Source organism: Mesoplodon mirus (genome assembly GCF_964341445.2).
Source record: "Mesoplodon mirus genome assembly, chromosome: 15".
Classification (NCBI taxonomy): domain Eukaryota; kingdom Metazoa; phylum Chordata; class Mammalia; order Artiodactyla; family Ziphiidae; genus Mesoplodon; species Mesoplodon mirus.
In genome coordinates, this window is record NC_138991.1 from 3563410 (window position 1) to 3580021 (window position 16612).

A 16612-nucleotide genomic window follows, 5' to 3' on the forward strand; every position below is an offset into this window, starting at 1 on the left:
ACTGGTTTAAAGTACTTTAAAATAACTTTAAATATCATGATATGCAAAAGGAAAACAAAGATTACCTGTGATTTATAGACTTTTGTATGAGTTATTCTGCAATTCACAGCTCTAATAATGGAATGGAGGAATCTTTGAACATTTAGGAGTTTCTTTTAAATATCCTTAAAAATATTTTTTTACTCCTTCTATTAGTAAACTTATTTTGTTATTTGGGCTATATTCATGCCTGTAATGATGAGATGTTTCTAATCTCTATGAAGAAAATGACAAAAGATGAGTAAATTACACTACGTTCCTTATTACTCTTGCTTGTTCTAACAACTTATGAAATGTATTGACTTTTATAAACTTTAATTTTCATAATTTCAAATAATACATTAATTTTTTTTTAAGATTATGACTTACAAGCAGCTATCATAGAAGCTTTATGTAGAATGACCACAGAAAAACAAAGGCAAGAACTGGCGTGTCAGTGGTTTTCAATGGATTTTATTGCTAATGCATTTAAAGGAATTAAAAACTCTGAATTTGAAACAGTAAGTAGTGTAAAAATAACAAATTAAAAAGTTTTTTTAAATTACTCTGTTTTTTAAAAGCTCTCTCTTTTTTAAAAATTAGGATTGCAGGATATTTCTCAACCTTGTAAATGGCATGCTTGGAGACAAAAGAAGGTAAACAATGCAAAATACAACCATTTAATGATAAAGAAATAGAGTTCAAAGAAGAGCACACAATGGTAGGCTGAAATAATCCTCCACTGGTCTTCTTTTGCTTTGTACTTTTTAGAGGAAAGAAAACATTTTTATTTAATTAATATTAATTAATAACTTTGTCTAAAATTGGTTTACTGTATTTCAGAATTGCATATATATTATAAATTTGGTATTTAAGGAACAATAAAAATCTAGGTATAAATATTACTTGAGCTACCTCCTTTGTACACATACTGGAATAAAAATATATAGCAAACATAAATCATCTTCTTTTATAATTAACATATTGTAAGGATGTTCTTTCTGCAGTTATTTAATCTCAAGAATGGTCATGGAAGGCTAGGTAGTATAAATTTTTATCACTTTTGACAATGACAGAAGAGGTATTTTTGTAGTGCAGTGCCTGGCACCTTACAGGTGTTCAGGGCACATTGGATTGAATGAGTTCACATTTAGTTTACCTGCTAAGGAAATGAAAGATAGGGTGAGGGTTGTGCGCAGGGAGTCACACCATTTGGATTTGAATAACAGGTCCCCCTCTTCCTGTTCTAATGTTGGACAAGTTATTTAACCTTACTCGCCTCAGTTTCCTTAGCTGTAAAACAAGAATACTAACAATATCTACCTCATACGTTTGTTGTGAAGATTAAATGAGATGGTTATACACTTAGTACTTACAGTAGTGTCTGACAGCCATTTTTATTAGCAGTATTAGTCACTTCTACTCTTCTTTTCCCACATAACCTTATGGGAACTTCCACTGTATCAGTATCACTAGTATAAGCTAAATGAGCAATCTCTGTTCATAGTCGATAACGTGAAAAGTACTTTGGTTCAGTCACTTTAGTCAAAATGGTAGGCTGAGTCGTATCCTCAAAGTAATATGCTGTCTTTCGGAAACAGATTTCCCATGAACTCTCACTTTAAAGAGTAATAAAGAAGGAAATATGATTTTATTTAAATTGTTGTCACTACTGCCTGATTTCCTTTTGATCCTAGGTGTGATTTGTATGGCAAGTGAAAATTATGCTGTGAAGGCTTATTAATTTTTTCTTTAATTCAGACTACTTCTTATTTCAGGGTCTTTACATTTCCTTGTTTATCAGCATTTCTTGATAAATATGAGGTAAATTTTAAATTTACTATGTGTTTTAGTTATTAGATGAATTTTGATGCAAAGGTCAAGTGAATTGTAGGTCACAAATTGACAAGAACATTAATGTTAGTCATAATTAGATCACAAATACAGCCGGTCTTGTATTCTGGATCTAAGTGACATTTTATGAAATGGCACATTTGTAGCCAAGGATAAGTGAAATATAAAGGTTGTACTTCAAATTTTCTTATGTTTCCTTCATCAAGCCCATTATTGTTTATCATTCATGAATATATTCAAACATGAAAATATTTTCAACCTTTATTTGTACTTGGAATATTTGTGATTTTTTGGAGCTAGCTAATTTCTGTGTAAAATATTAAGCAGCATTTCTTTTGATTGTTTCTAAACTGATTTAAATGCTGTACTTGCCTGCATACCTTCCAGCTCTACTCTTTTCTTTTTTTAAAAAACTCAACCATGAATAGAACATCATAATTTTCTGTTGTCACTTTTAAAAGCATAGTATATTCTAGTTTTATATGTTTATTTTATTAGTTGCAAATACCATCAGATGAAAAACTTGAGGGATTTTGGATAGATTTTAATCTTGGGAGCCAGACTGTATCATTCTACGTTGCTGGAGACAATGATGTAAGCTTTAGATACCTCTGTACCATTTTTTTTGTGTGTGTGTGTGTGTGTGTGTGTGTCTGTGTGTGTATAATGTTGTAATTCAACTTAATATGGATTTCTTTGATATTTATTTTCTCGCTATTTTAATAGATTTCAATGTTAGCTCTAGTAGTTTTGATGAGCATGGTAACCTATCAAGTTAATTAGAAATGAAAATTATTTCTGATGTCTGATTGCAAGAGAAAGATGCTAAAATTTAATACTAGTGTTTAAATATGAGCTTTTCAGAAATTAATAACATGTTAATTATTAAAATTTAACATTCACATGAACAAAGTGAATTGAATCTAGAAAAGACAGCAGTTATTCCAGTACACAAGCACTCAGTTACAAATAACATTAACAGATGATGACAAATGGTCTTACCTTATTATTTCATAGAATCTTCTGTTTGAAAATAGTGAGGGATTAATTCTTTTTTTGTTTGTTTGTTTACATCTTTATTGGAGTATAATTGCTTTACAACGGTGTGTTAGTTTCTGCTGTAAATCAGCTTCACGTATACATGTATCCCCATATCCCCTCTCTCTTGCATCTCCCACCCCTCTAGTTGGACACAAAGCATGGAGCTGATCTCCCTGTGCTTTGCAGCTGCTTCCCGCTAGCTAGCTATTTTACATTTGGTTGTGAGGGATTGATTCTTATGGTGGTACTTAGAAGTGAATTTTAGTTATTTTCTTTCTGTGCTATATTGTAACTATGTTTAAACTTTCCAACCAGGCGGTATGTTTTCTACTGACCTCTTTAACCTGAGGAAAATTCTTGAGGCCTTGTTTCCAAATAGCCACCACTTAATATTTGCTACATTTGCATACTTCCAGCTCAAACTGTATGGCCAAGATCTGAGTAAGAGTTGATTTGCATTTACTAATCTGAATGCGGCTGCTGATAATACAATGAGGCTTTAGTCTTTTTAGTCTCTCTCTTGTAAAATCCTGCCTTTTGTTCCAGGTAAACTCTTTATAGACAAACATTAACCAAATGCCTCTTAGGATTTCCATGTACTTTTATTTCTTTTTAGAGTACCTTTTTAGAATGCTTAATTAAAATTGAGCTCCAAAAACTAGCACTACTTCTCAGGGGTACTGATGGTTTTCATTAGTGTATTTATTCTTGCAGCGTTTTTAGGTGTATTTTTAACTGGATTTTCTTCAGGAAGTGGACTTTCATTTTGGGAAAAGAGGATAGAATAGGACTGATGTGGTTCCTGACTTCACTCACTTGGTCTAATGGATGATTCAGACAAGGATATAGTAATTTTAGTATTATACTTGATGGGGATAGTATAAAATGCATTTATAAGTATTAAATGCCTCCTATGTTCCTGTCACTGATCTAGAGATGCTGGGAGAGAGTTCTTCTCACAGAGATATTTAGACTCCTCTCCCCTTTGGATTTCTATAGCAGTAGTGCATTCTCCCTGTCTTCAGGCTTACTCTCCTCAAAGCCATTCTTCCATATTGTGGCTGCTTAAAACCCTCCCTTTGTCTCTTTAACATGGTGTTTGAGGGCCTGTATGACCTGGCCCCTGACTATTTCTCTGATAATCAGACTGTTCTCTGTGCTTTCTGTGTTCTAGCCACATTCTTTTTTTTTTTTTCTTTTCCTCTAGATCATGCTCTTTTCAAGCCTTTCTACTTGCTGGTTCTTCTGCTTAGGAACCTCCAGATCTTTGCATCTTAGTTCCTTCCCAGTTAGATTTCAGCACAAATGTCACCTCCTTATAGAGGTATTCCCTGGTAACTCAGTCTGAAGTAGCCACCCAGCCACATTATATCACACTGGCCTCTTTTTTTCTTTTATAGTAGTTATTGCTACTTAAAATCCTTTTGTTTATCTGTTGTTTTTTCTGTTTTTCCCCCCGTAGAACGTAAAATTTATTAAACCAGGGACATGTCTTTTCTCATTTATGGCTATTCAAGGGCTCATATTTATTTTAAGAATGAATATATAGAATACTCAAAGAACTGAAAGATACATAGTATTGTTAGTGCATAGAGTTCAAAGGATATTGGAAAGAAATAAGGCAGGCAGTATAGAGCCAAAGAAGGATTATAAGTAGGAGGCAACATCAGTTCAGTGAATATTTAATAAGAACTTACTGTATGCCAGATAGATGCTAGACACTGAGCATCACATTCATGTAAAAGATTCTCCTGGTGGGGATCTCGGAGAGGCAGCAGTGAGTGGTGGCGTGAAGCGAGATCTTAATTCCCTGCCCAGGAGTTGAACCTGGGTAGCCTGGATGAAAACCAGGAATCCTAGCCACCAGACCCCCTGGCTCTTGCCCCCAGTGAAAAATGCATTTCTTACAGAGGCAAAAACTGTAAAAAAAAAAAAAAAAAAAAAAGGTACAAAGTTTATTATTTAGAGACATAGCACAACAACTAGTGGGAGAGCACACAGAGAAACACTTAGTTTAGTTAAGACGGAAGCAAGGCAGAGATGCACACCGGGCGAGGAAGGGTGTGGGCCTCCTCCCTAATGAGGAGGAGTGCAGTAAAGAGGTGGTTAAGTCATTTATATAGGGCAGTTCTTCCTGGTCTTTGTTTACCTTTGGCCAATTATCTGGTTTCTCAACACCTGACCTGCCCTAGGACCCTCCCCGAGGTGCATGCGCAACTTTTTTCGAAGATGGATTTCAGCCCAGAGGCCTAGGGGGTGGCCTTAGCATCACATATTATGGGGTGGTGCCCCCTCCTTTTTGAACCCCAAGGAGCCTTTCTGTGCATGTGCAATGTTTCCCTTGCACCAAGGATGGGAAATGCATGATGTCTTGATCTTTTAACAGGGTTTAGCCCCTCTCTGTCCCTGCCATAAAAGTGTCCAATGTCCAGTTATCTACCCTATTCCTGTTGTTGTTTCTTATATTGAAGTGCAGATCTCGAAGTATAGACTGGAGTCCGGTCATAAATATGTAGTTCAGAGCCGGTTTGTCTCTTGCCTCAGGAAACGTAAACTTGGGGGTTGGGGGTTGTAATGAATGTCCAGCCTGGAGCCCATCTTCTTCTCACCCCAGGAAGTTGGAACAGGAGGCCAGTTGTAAATGTCTAGCTTGGGGCCCACCTATCTCCTGCCTCAAGGAGAACAGATTAAAAAGGGACAAGACCAGAGGCAGTTAGGAGACTTGCAGTAATCCAGGTGAGAGAAATCATGGTGGCACAGTTTTGGAAACTGACAGTGGGGATGGATGGGAATGGATGGATTCCAGAGAAACTTGAGGAGGTAGAATTGAGCAGACTTGGTAGTCTGTTTGTAGTAAAAAGAGGAAGGACTAACAAAACTTGGGTAACTGGACGGATGAAGATGCTGTCACAGGACGGTCGGTTTTGTAGGGCAAGATGATGAGCTCAACTTCGGATGTGTTGATTTGGAAGTGTTTGTGGGTTATTCAGCTGAAGATATCTTGTAGGCAGTTGGATATACTGGTCTGAAGTTGAGGTGAGAGAACTGAGCTGTAAGTGGAGATTTAGAAGCTCTCTGTATATAGATGATAAATAAAACCATGGGATTTAATGAGTGTCTACATGACAGAACTGTGAAAAACACAAATTTATACAGGATAGGTAGAAGAGACTCTAGCCTGAAGGATACTTGACGAATCAGCCAAAAAAGAACAAATTAAAAGGGTATCATGTTATAGAAGACAAAGGAAGGGTGTTTTATGAGTGGAAATGATGAACACTGTCAAAGCACGTTAAATAAATAAAAACTGGCGATCCGTGAAAGAGCAGTTTCTCTTAAGTGATGAGGATTTACATTCCTGGAAAGTTGAAATATTTGTAGAGGAAGTAAAGACAAGGGAGAGAGAACAGTAGAAGCTAAAGTGAGATGTGGATTCAAGGGAGGGGTTTTTGTTAGGTACTTTAAGGATAAGAGTTTTAAAGTTGATGGCTGGGGTGACAGATTAAATAAAAAACTGAGGTCAAGAGGAGGAGAGTGTAGTAGAGGGAAAGTAGGGGGTGAAGATGAAACAAGTAGGCATAACATATCAGTAACTGTTGAAGCTGGGTATGGGCATATTTTGGATTCATTATACTATGATTTCTATTTTTTATAACCTGTTTGAAAATTTTTATAATGTAGACATTTTTTCAGAAGGAAAGCTTTGAACCAGGTGCCTCCGTGTATGAGGAAGAGTCACTTTAAAGTTAGTAGATGATAACCGATAGGTATGTGTGCCAGCTGGCATGTGCCGCAAAGGAGCAAGGTTTTTACACACAGAGAAATGTGAAGCTGCTCAAAGTGTTGGGGAGAGAGGAGGAGACCAGCCCTTTCCTGCCGACCCTGAGGTTTTGAGGTCTGGGAGAATTAGCACCTTAACTGGAGAAGGCTATAATTATAATAGTAGTAGTGCCCTCAAGAGTACAGACTGGTTTCAATTAAGGCAAATAAGGGAGGGAGTTAGTGAAGAGATTGAGGACTTAGCAGAATTTCTATACAATGAGTGGTCCTTAAATAGCAAAAGAATTGGATCTATTTTCATCATAAGATTACTGAAGGCTTTAGGATCCCATCTTTTAGGAATGGTTCTAATTTTTACCATGACTTTTTTGTGTGAATTCATATTATTTTATTCACTTATACAAATTTTCAATGAAAATACTTGGAAGGGGAAAACATTTTAGGTTATTATTCACATGCATTCAGTGTTTGAATCTAAGGACAGTCATCAATTAATGAGTGGGAATTGGGGGATGAATATGATCACACAACATTTCAAAGGAAGAAATGACAGGATTTGGTAATATTTTTTAAAAGGGTATACTCTAATAAATATGAATGGCTAGTCATTCTTTGCTTTGGGTTAAGAATAGGAAACCATAAAAGTAGTCAATACTGTCATTTACTTTTAAGAATGAACAAATAGATTAAATGCAACAAGTATAATATATTATCTAGTCAATTGATGGAGCAAGAAATGTGTTATATCAACCAGTTACTTAGTGATACTTATTTTAAAAAATAATAATAACCTTTATTGTTTGTATAACTTAAAATGGTGTTTAAAGGAGCCTTAAAGCAGGAATGAATTATTATTTATGATCAAAACCTGTTTTTAAATTTAAGAATCATCAGTGGGAACCAGTCACTGTGCCTGAGGAAGAAGTACAAATATACTGCATTGAAGGTATTAAACTTGTTTTTGATATCTTCTTGATTCTGCTCGAGTAGAAGTTGCCCACTCTATGGAAAAACACAATAGACTGATGAAAGCAGATCAACATTCCCATATGTTCACATTCATAAATTTGATAGTTCAATATCATCAAATTCCCTGACCCCACATTTCCCCCAATATCTTATATTTATTTCCTTTTCTATCTAGTCTAAAACCCATGATCAGTCACTTTCTTGTCAATACGTGCTGTACAAAAGTCATACACCTTGGCAGACTGGCACCACTCCAAATTCAGATATCAAGACATATTTTAGTTATCTCAGTGGGCATGTAGTGGTATCTCATGATAGCTTTTATTTGCATTTTCCTAATAACCAGTGATGTTGAGCACTTTTTCATGTGCTTAATGGCTACTCATATATCTTCTTCGTGAAGTATCTGTTTAAATATTTTGTCCCTTTTTTTTTTCTTACTGGACTGTCTTTTTTATTATTAAGTTTTTGAGTTCTTATGTATCCTGGATACGAATCCTTCGACAAATATATGTTCTCTGAGTATTTTCTCCCTATCTGTATCTTGCTTATTCATTTTCTCAGTGGTGTCTTTAATGAGCAGAAGTTTTTAAATTTGAAGTCCACATGATCAGTTTTTTTTTCATGGTTATTGCTTTGTGTGACCTAAGAAATTTTGCCTACTACCAAGTCACAAAGATGTTCTCCTGTTTTTCTGTAAAAACTTTATGGTTTTAGCTTTTATGTTGAGGATTATGATCCATCTCAAATTAATATTTGATTATGGTATAATATAGGAGTTAGGTTCATTTTTTCATATGGGTATACAGTTATTTCAGGACTATTTGATGAAGAGGTTTTCCTTTCCCCACTGGACTTCATTGATTCCCTTGTTGAAAATCAAATGACTGGGAGAAGTGCAGGTCTTGATGCTGTAGTCCATTCCAGTGATCTGTTCCCTATGCCAGTACCACATTGTTTTAATTACTGTAGATTTATAGTGAGTCTTAAAGTGAGATAGTGCAAGTCTTCTAACACTATGGGTTTTTTTTTTTTTCAAGACTGTTTTGGAAATTCTAGACCTTTTGAATTTCCATGTAAATTTTAAAATTGGCTTATCAGTTGCTACAAAAAGCCTGCTAGAATTACGACTGGGATCGTACTTTGATATCTGGAGAAATAACATTGTAACAATAGTTACACTTCATTGTGATGTATTATTTTATATATTATTGGAATTGATTTGCAAAATTTAGTTAGGAATTTGGTATTTCATGTTCTAGAAGGTCTGTAGTTTTCTTTTCCTATAATGTCTGGGGTTTTTTTGTTTGTTTTTTTTTTAAGTTTCAGAATCAGGGCATTGTTAGCTTCATAGGCTGAATTGGCAAGTATTCTACAGTCTTCAGTTTTCTCTAAGAGTATGTGTAGAATTGGTATTGTTTCTTCTTTAAGTACTTGGTAGTATTTACCAGTGAAGCAATCTGGGCTTGCACTTTTACTTTTCTTTGCTAAAGGCTCTTAACTACAAATTCAATTAATTTAATAGATAGAGGGTTTTTCTGGTTATCTTTTTTTTTTTACCTTGAGTAAACTTTGGTAATTTGTGTCTTTCAAGTAATCATGTTGTCAAATTTATTGGCATAAAGTGGTTTATAATGGTCCCATCTTATCTTTTTACTGTCTGTAGATTCTGTAGTGATGGTCCCCCTGTTGCTGCTGATACTGCTAAATTGTATCTTTTTTTCCTAATCAGTCTGAGAGTTGTATCAATTTTATTGATATTCTCTAAGAGCCAGCCTTTAGTTTCATCGATTTTTCTCATTTTTGTGTTTTGATTTTCAATTTAATTGATCTGTGCTCTTATATCTGTTCTTTTCTTCTGCTTACTTTAGTTGTAATTTGCTTTCCTGTCTCTAGCGTCTCAGGGTGAAGCTGAAGTCATTGACCTGAGACCATTTTTTCTCTTTTAATATAGCCATTTAGTGCTTTAAATTCTTCCCCTAAGTACTTCCTTAGCAACATCCTACAAATTGCCATGTGCTGTGTTTCCATTTTCATTAATTTATTCTTTTTAAATTTCTCTTTTGGTTTCTTCCTTGACCCATAGGTTTATTTAAAAGTGTTTTATTTAGTTTCTATATACTTGAGATTTCAGGGATATTTTCCTGCTACTGATTTCTAACTTAATTTCATTGTTATGAGAGAGTATACTTTGTATGATTTTTGAGAATCCTTTTCAGTATATTGACACTTATTTTATGACCCAGAATATGGTCTCTCTTGGTGGATGGTGTGAGTGCACTTGAAGGAATGTGTATTCTGCTGTTGTTGGGTGGAGGGTTGGGTTGATAGTGTTGTCATATATCGTCCCTCATTGTCTACCTCCTTGTTCTGTCACTTATTGAGGGAGGGGTATTGAAGTCACCACTAGAGCTGTGGGTTTTTTTCTATTCAGTACTGTTATTTTTTTGCTTCAGATATTTTGAATTTCTGTTATTAGTTTTATAAACATTTAGTGGTATTATCTTTTCTTCATAAATTTATCATTATGAAATGACTCTTTTTCCTGTGGTAATATTCTTTGCTCTGCAGTCTACTTTTTTTTTTTTTTTTGCTGTACGCGGGCCTCTCACTGCTGTGGCCTCTCCCGTTGCAGAGCACAGGCTCCGGACGCACAGGCTCAGCGGCCATGGCTCACGGGCCCAGCCGCTCCGCGGCATATGGGATCCTCCCAGACCGGGGCACGAACCCGTATCCCCTGCATCGGCAGGCGGACTCTCAACCACTGCGCCACCAGGGAGGCCCCTGCAGTCTACTTTATATTAGTATACTCTCTCCAAGTTTCTGTTGGTTAATTATAGCATGGCTTAGCTTTTCTTTATTTTTAAGTCCTTTGTGTCTGTATTTAAAGTGGGTTTCTCATAGGCATCATATCCTGATACTGGGCATCATATCAGAGACTCTCAGTGTAATTTGACAGTCTCTGCCTTTTGTGGTTTTTAATGTGATTATTGATTTGCTTTAAATTCATCATCTAGCTTTTGTTTTTTCTATGTGCCATCCCATCTGCCACGTTTCTTTTCTTTTTCTCTTTTTCTTCTTTGGTGTTAATTCATTTTCAGTGGTTTCATTGTATTTCTTTTGTTGGCTTTATATCCACCTTTTTTTTTTTTTTTTTTTTTTTTTTCTTTTTTGCGGTATGCGGGCCTCTCACTGTTGTGGCCTCTCCCGTTGCGGAGCACAGGCTCCGGATGCGCAGGCCCAGCGGCCATGGCTCACGGGCCCAGCCGCTCCACGGCATATGGGATCCTCCCAGACCGGGGCACGAACCCGTATCCCCTGCATCGGCAGGCGGACTCTCAACCACTGCGCCACCAGGGAGGCCCTATCCACCTTTTTAGTGGCTGATTTACGGTTTATTTTATATATATTTAACTTAATAGTGTGTATGTTCAAGTAATATTATACCCCTTTATGAATAGTATAAGAACCTTGTAGTAGTAAAGTTCCATTTTTGCTTTCCTGACCTTTGTGCCATTGCTGCCAATAATGCTAAAAATTTTTTCGCTTCTGAATGTGTCAAAGACCTCATATTATGTGTAATGATATTTTTCTTTATGCAGCCAATTAGTTTTTAAAGAGATTTAAAAAGTGGATTAAAAATTATTTTATATTTACTCACATATTTACCATTTCCTGTTCAGCTTTCATCTGTATAGACCCAGATTTCCATCTGGTATTATTTTCCTTCTGCCTAGTATTTCTTGTCCTGCAGATATGCTGGTGATGAGTTCTTTCAGCTTTTTTATGTCAGAAAGTCTTTATTTTGTTTTTATTTTGCAAAGTATTTTTGATACATATAGAATTCTAGATTGCCTGTTGTCTTCCTTTCAGTGTACTTGAAAGAGGTTACTCTGCTTTCTCTTGGCTTGCATTGTTTCTGATGAGAAGTCTGTCACTCTCATGTTTGTTCCTTTTTGTTTAGTCTTTTATTCCCCTGGCTGATTTTAAGATTTTCTCTTTATTAATAGTTTTAAACATTTGATTATAGTGCTTTAGTGTAATTTTCTTCATATTGTTCATTCTTGAGGTTCATTGAGCTTCCTTCTAAAGTTTTTATCCATTGTTCTTCAAATATTTTTTTCTGCTCCTTCTTTTTTCTCCTCCTCTCTGGAGGCTCTGATTACATATATACTAAGCTATATGAAGTTCTCCCATAGCTCACTGATTCTCTGGGTTCTCCACCCAAACTCCAGGCTTTTATTTCCACTCTCTTTTTTCACTTCGGTAGTTTTATATTGCCGTGTTTTGTTGCTAGTTAATACTTCCTTCTGTAGTGTGTAACCTGCTTCTGTTCTATCCTATAATGTTTATCAGGCATTATATTTTTCATCTCGGGAAGTTTGATTTGGGTCTTTTTAAAAAAATTTATTTTATTTATTTATTTTTGGCTGTGTTGGGTCTTCGTTTCTGTGCGAGGGCTTTCTCCAGTTGCAGCGAGCGGGGGCCACTCTTCATCATGGTGCGCGGGCCTCTCACTGTCGCGGCCTCTCTTGTTGTGGAGCACAGGCTCCAGACGCGCAGGCTCAGTAGTTGTGGCTCACGGGCTTAGTTGCTCCACGGCATGTGGGAAGTTCATCCAACTTACTTCATGTATCAATAGTTTATAACTTTTATTCCCAGACCAGGGCTCGAACCCATGTCCCCTGCACTGGCAGTCAGATTCCCAACCACTGCGCCACCAGGGAAGCCCTTCACTTGGGTCTTTTTTAAAGATAAATTTTAAATTTTAGAATAGTTTTAGATTACAGAAAACTTGCCAGAGTAGTGTAGAAAGTTTCCATATACACCCTCACGCAGTTTCTCTTATTTTTTTTATTGTGGTAAAAATCACATAACATAAAATTTACCATCTTAACCATTTTTTAGTGTATATAGTTCAGTAGTGTTAAGTACATTCACATTATTGTGAAACAGATCTTCAGAACTTTTGTCATCTTGAGAAATTGAAACTCTATACTCATTGAACAGTTCCCCTTTTCCCCCTCCACCCAGCCCCTGGTAACCACCATTCTACTTTTTGTTTCTATGAAATTGACTGTTTTAAGTGGAATTATGTAGCATATGTCTTTTTTGTGACTGGCTTATTTCACTTAACATGTCCTCTCCCGTAGTTTTGTTTTTTTTGTTTGTTTGTTTTTTTTTTTTTTTTTGCGGTACGCGGGCCTCTCACTGTTGTGGCCTCTCCCGTTGCGGAGCACAGGCTCCGGATGCGCAGGCTCAGCGGCCATGGCTCACGGGCCCAGCCGCTCCGCGGCATATGGGATCCTCCCAGACCGGGGCACGAACCCGTATCCCCTGCATCGGCAGGCGGACTCTCAACCACTGCGCCACCAGGGAGGCCCCTCTCCCGTAGTTTTAACATCATACATTTTTATGGTACATTTGTCACTGCATCTTAAAAAAGTCTACTTGGATCCTATGTCTTCCTTTATCTCATTCTTTTTCCATTCATAGCCAATTTGGGGAGAATAGTTTTTACTAAATCTTTCCCTTTCTCGCTCTTCATTTCTGTTCTTTTCTACATTCTGTTTTACATCCCACTCCACCAAAATTTCCACTGAAATTTCAGATGTCAAGATAATAATTAACTCTTTCATTATCAATATCAGTATACACACTTCAGTCGTTATACTGACCCTGGTGGCACACTGCAGACTCCACAGGGATAGTGTCTTCTGTGCTCAGGACTTTTCTAGACCTCGCACTATCTCTCTTCATCTGGCTGTTCATCTGTATCTTTTAATATCCTTTGTAATAAAGTGGTGATGTAGTCTACCTATGTGGAGCAGGCAAGATCTGAATTTTTTTACATGACTGGCACTCATGGAAGTTAAAAAAACGTGTGGGCTTTGGAGATCAAGCAATAGTTCTAGTGAAAAAGAGCATCTACTGTTGCAGACTGAAGGAATGGGGAAGCAGCAACACAATAGGATGAGGTTAGACCCTTTTACGTTCAATTTATAGGAGTACATAAAATACAGGCTCCATGGACAATTAAGTGTTTGTTCGAATGGCTTTGCAGGAGAAAACATATTATTGTATTCATTTAAGAACAGTATACTGGAATCCTACAGAAATATCTAGATAACATTGTAAGATCCAAATATGTTGATATCTATGAATACTTGGATTTTATAGGAAGCAACAAAATAGGAAGTTTTCTGGTATTTCAGTAATATTGCTAACTAAAAAGCAAGCCACGATATAGTCTAGGCAGTCAAAGCAAATATCAGAAATTTCAACAAAGTCAGCAATAAAATATAACAAATATCAACAAATTCTTATGTAGATAGTCATGACATGTGGAGAATGCTTTGTAGAAAAAGGTACAAAGCATTCAGCAAAATAATAAATCGGAAGTAATTCTAATACTATGCTCATGCAAGCAGTGAAGCAAATACTGCATTTACTCTAAGTTCTCAGCAAGCTGCAGAAAAAAATTCAAATGCATATCAGAGGGATATAACAATAAACAAAAATATTCATAAAGATTATAAGTGTTCTAATCTTCATCATCAAAATCGGAAACATTATCATTTTCAACGTCACCTGATCTTTCATCTCTAAAGCCTGAACACTTTTACTGTTGAGACTTGTGACTGTTTTTTTCTTTCAAAAAAAAAAAAAAAACCTACCAGCATTTTGGATTAGAAACTGCGTTACCACTATCTTCAGGCAACTAATACTTCTTAGTACCATCAAAGGACATCACGGAGGAAGTTTTATGACCATATAGCTGCAAAAGCAAATAAGACATTTTCTGCTTCGGCAAGCCTCATAAGGATCAAAGAGTTTTATAGCCAATAGGGACATTTGTCCTTTAGGGTAGAGCATAGAATGGCCAGCGGAGCTTTTCCTGATGCAGACACAAAGTTTTGTCCTTGGTGTGGTCCTTCTCCCTCAGGATATTTTCCTCTTGCCCAAAAGCAAACACTGGGGGCAGGTGTGGATACTTCTCAGTCAGCAACAGGAGCACCACCAGAGGTAGGACAGGACCATAGTGGCCTTCGGTCCATAATACAGGCACATTAATTGGGTGCCAGGTAGTTTTCTGTAACTTTTTGGAGGAAGGGAGGTGAATACTTCATATAAACTGGCACTTAACAGTATTTTCACTGGATTGGTGAATTTATTGAGGATTAGCACTGTATCCTTCTTCCTTCACAATATCCTTGTACTCAAGTGTTTATCAAACGTTCATTGTCAACACGTTTGTAACTGTGGATTTAATAGAAATGTCTGAATAGATGCTTATGCCTAGGAATAGTTATGGAATTAAAGTTATTTTCTTTTTTGCCTGTTTTAAACTAAGAAAATAGTTTTCTCAGATGTGTTTAAAGAATATTTATTAAGAACCTGTTAGTGTCCAGAATGTACTCAGGGCTTTAGTTCATTAATTATTGTATTACCTTGTAATTTATAGATCAGGAAGCTGAGACTTTGAAAAATAAACTGAATTGTTGATTTGTTTACGTAAGTAGTTAGTACCAGAATTGATTAATTTAAATACTTTTAAATCCTAAAAGTTAATTTTATTTCAGTTAATTTTAATTGGTATGCTGCATGCTTTTCTTATTTATAGTATACCTACAGAGTGGTATCATAGGAATGAATGTAAACTAATCAGTGTGATTCATTTGTGTACAGTGAGAGAATCGAAGAAGCTACTGAATATAATTCTGAAAAATAAAGTAAAAATTAGTAAAAGAGAAGGGAAAAAATTGCTTTTGTATTTTGATGCATCGTTAGAAATCACTAATGTGACACAAAAAATTTTTGGTGCAGATAAGTATAGGGTAAGTTAAACTCTTTTTAATAAACATTTATTTTCATAATTCTGGAAACTTTCAGTTATTTGGGACTAAGTTTCATTGATTTTTTCCCCTACAGTTCTTTATAAAATAACATGTAGATTTTTAGTCCTTTAAATTTGTATTGTGGAATGGCCATCAGATTGTTAGCTATACCCTTTCAGATACCGATTAGAAAGAATCTCAGATGACAGAATTAGCAGCAGCTACTCAAAACATTTAATGAATTTCTGTGAGGTGTTTAAAAAGTGAAATGAAACAAAGACTTGTTTTCAAGATATTAAACATTGTGAGAAATATAGAATGTGCCTCAGAAGAAGTAAGTGGCATATAGAAAATGAAGTATAGATGTTGAAGAAAGAATGCACATTAAGAGTCGGATTTGAAGGAAAGGCTATGGAGGTGGGCCTTGAAATGGCCTTTGAAGTTAATGAATGAAATTTAGATAAGATGCTTTCCAGGACTGTGGAAGACGATATGAGTCGGATATTGTTTAACTGGGAATCAAGGTGGCAATTCATGTTATGTTTAGGGAGATGTTCAGTTGACAAGCTTGGATGGTCCATGTCTTAGTTTGTTCAGGCTACTGTAACAAAAATACCATAGACTGGGTGGCCTAAACAACAAACGTTTTTTTCTCATAGTTCTGGAGGCTGTGAGTCAGATCAGGGCGCCAGCAGACTCAGTGTCTGGTGAGGGCCTGTTTCCTGGTTCATCGATGGCCATCTTTTCATGGTGTCCTTACATGGTGGAAGGGGTGAGGGATTTCTCTGGGGTCTGTTTTATAAGAGCACTAATTCCACTCATAAGGGCTCTGCCCTCATGACCTTAGCAACCCCCAAAGGCCTCCACTCCTAATACCATTCTTGGGGACTACGTTTCAACATATGAATTGTGGGGGAAAAATTCAGTCTATAGCGTGCAAAAGATTTATGGTGAAGAATAGCAGATAATATGCTTGTGAGGAACCCTTACCAAAATAGCAGGCTAAGACCGTGGTTACTGGGGACTCATTGAATTATTCTGAAAAGAGTATTTATATGTATAAATAATAATGATTTAAGATAATTTGGCAATTTTGGAAGGAAACAGGTATA

General features: G+C 36.2%; 1 protein-coding gene across 1 annotated transcript in view; it reads left to right on the forward strand.

Annotated features, from left to right (window-relative positions):
* Positions 1-16612, forward strand: part of SYCP2 (synaptonemal complex protein 2) — a gene marked incomplete at its 5' end in the record, with an annotated part of 60755 nt that overhangs the window by 9140 nt on the left and 35003 nt on the right. Inside the window, 6 exons of the mRNA XM_082645750.1 lie at positions 397-539; positions 622-674; positions 1797-1842; positions 2371-2466; positions 7579-7639; positions 15352-15500. Coding sequence (XP_082501876.1) covers positions 397-539; positions 622-674; positions 1797-1842; positions 2371-2466; positions 7579-7639; positions 15352-15500 — 548 coding nt within the window. The remainder of the gene's footprint in view (positions 1-396; positions 540-621; positions 675-1796; positions 1843-2370; positions 2467-7578; positions 7640-15351; positions 15501-16612) is intronic.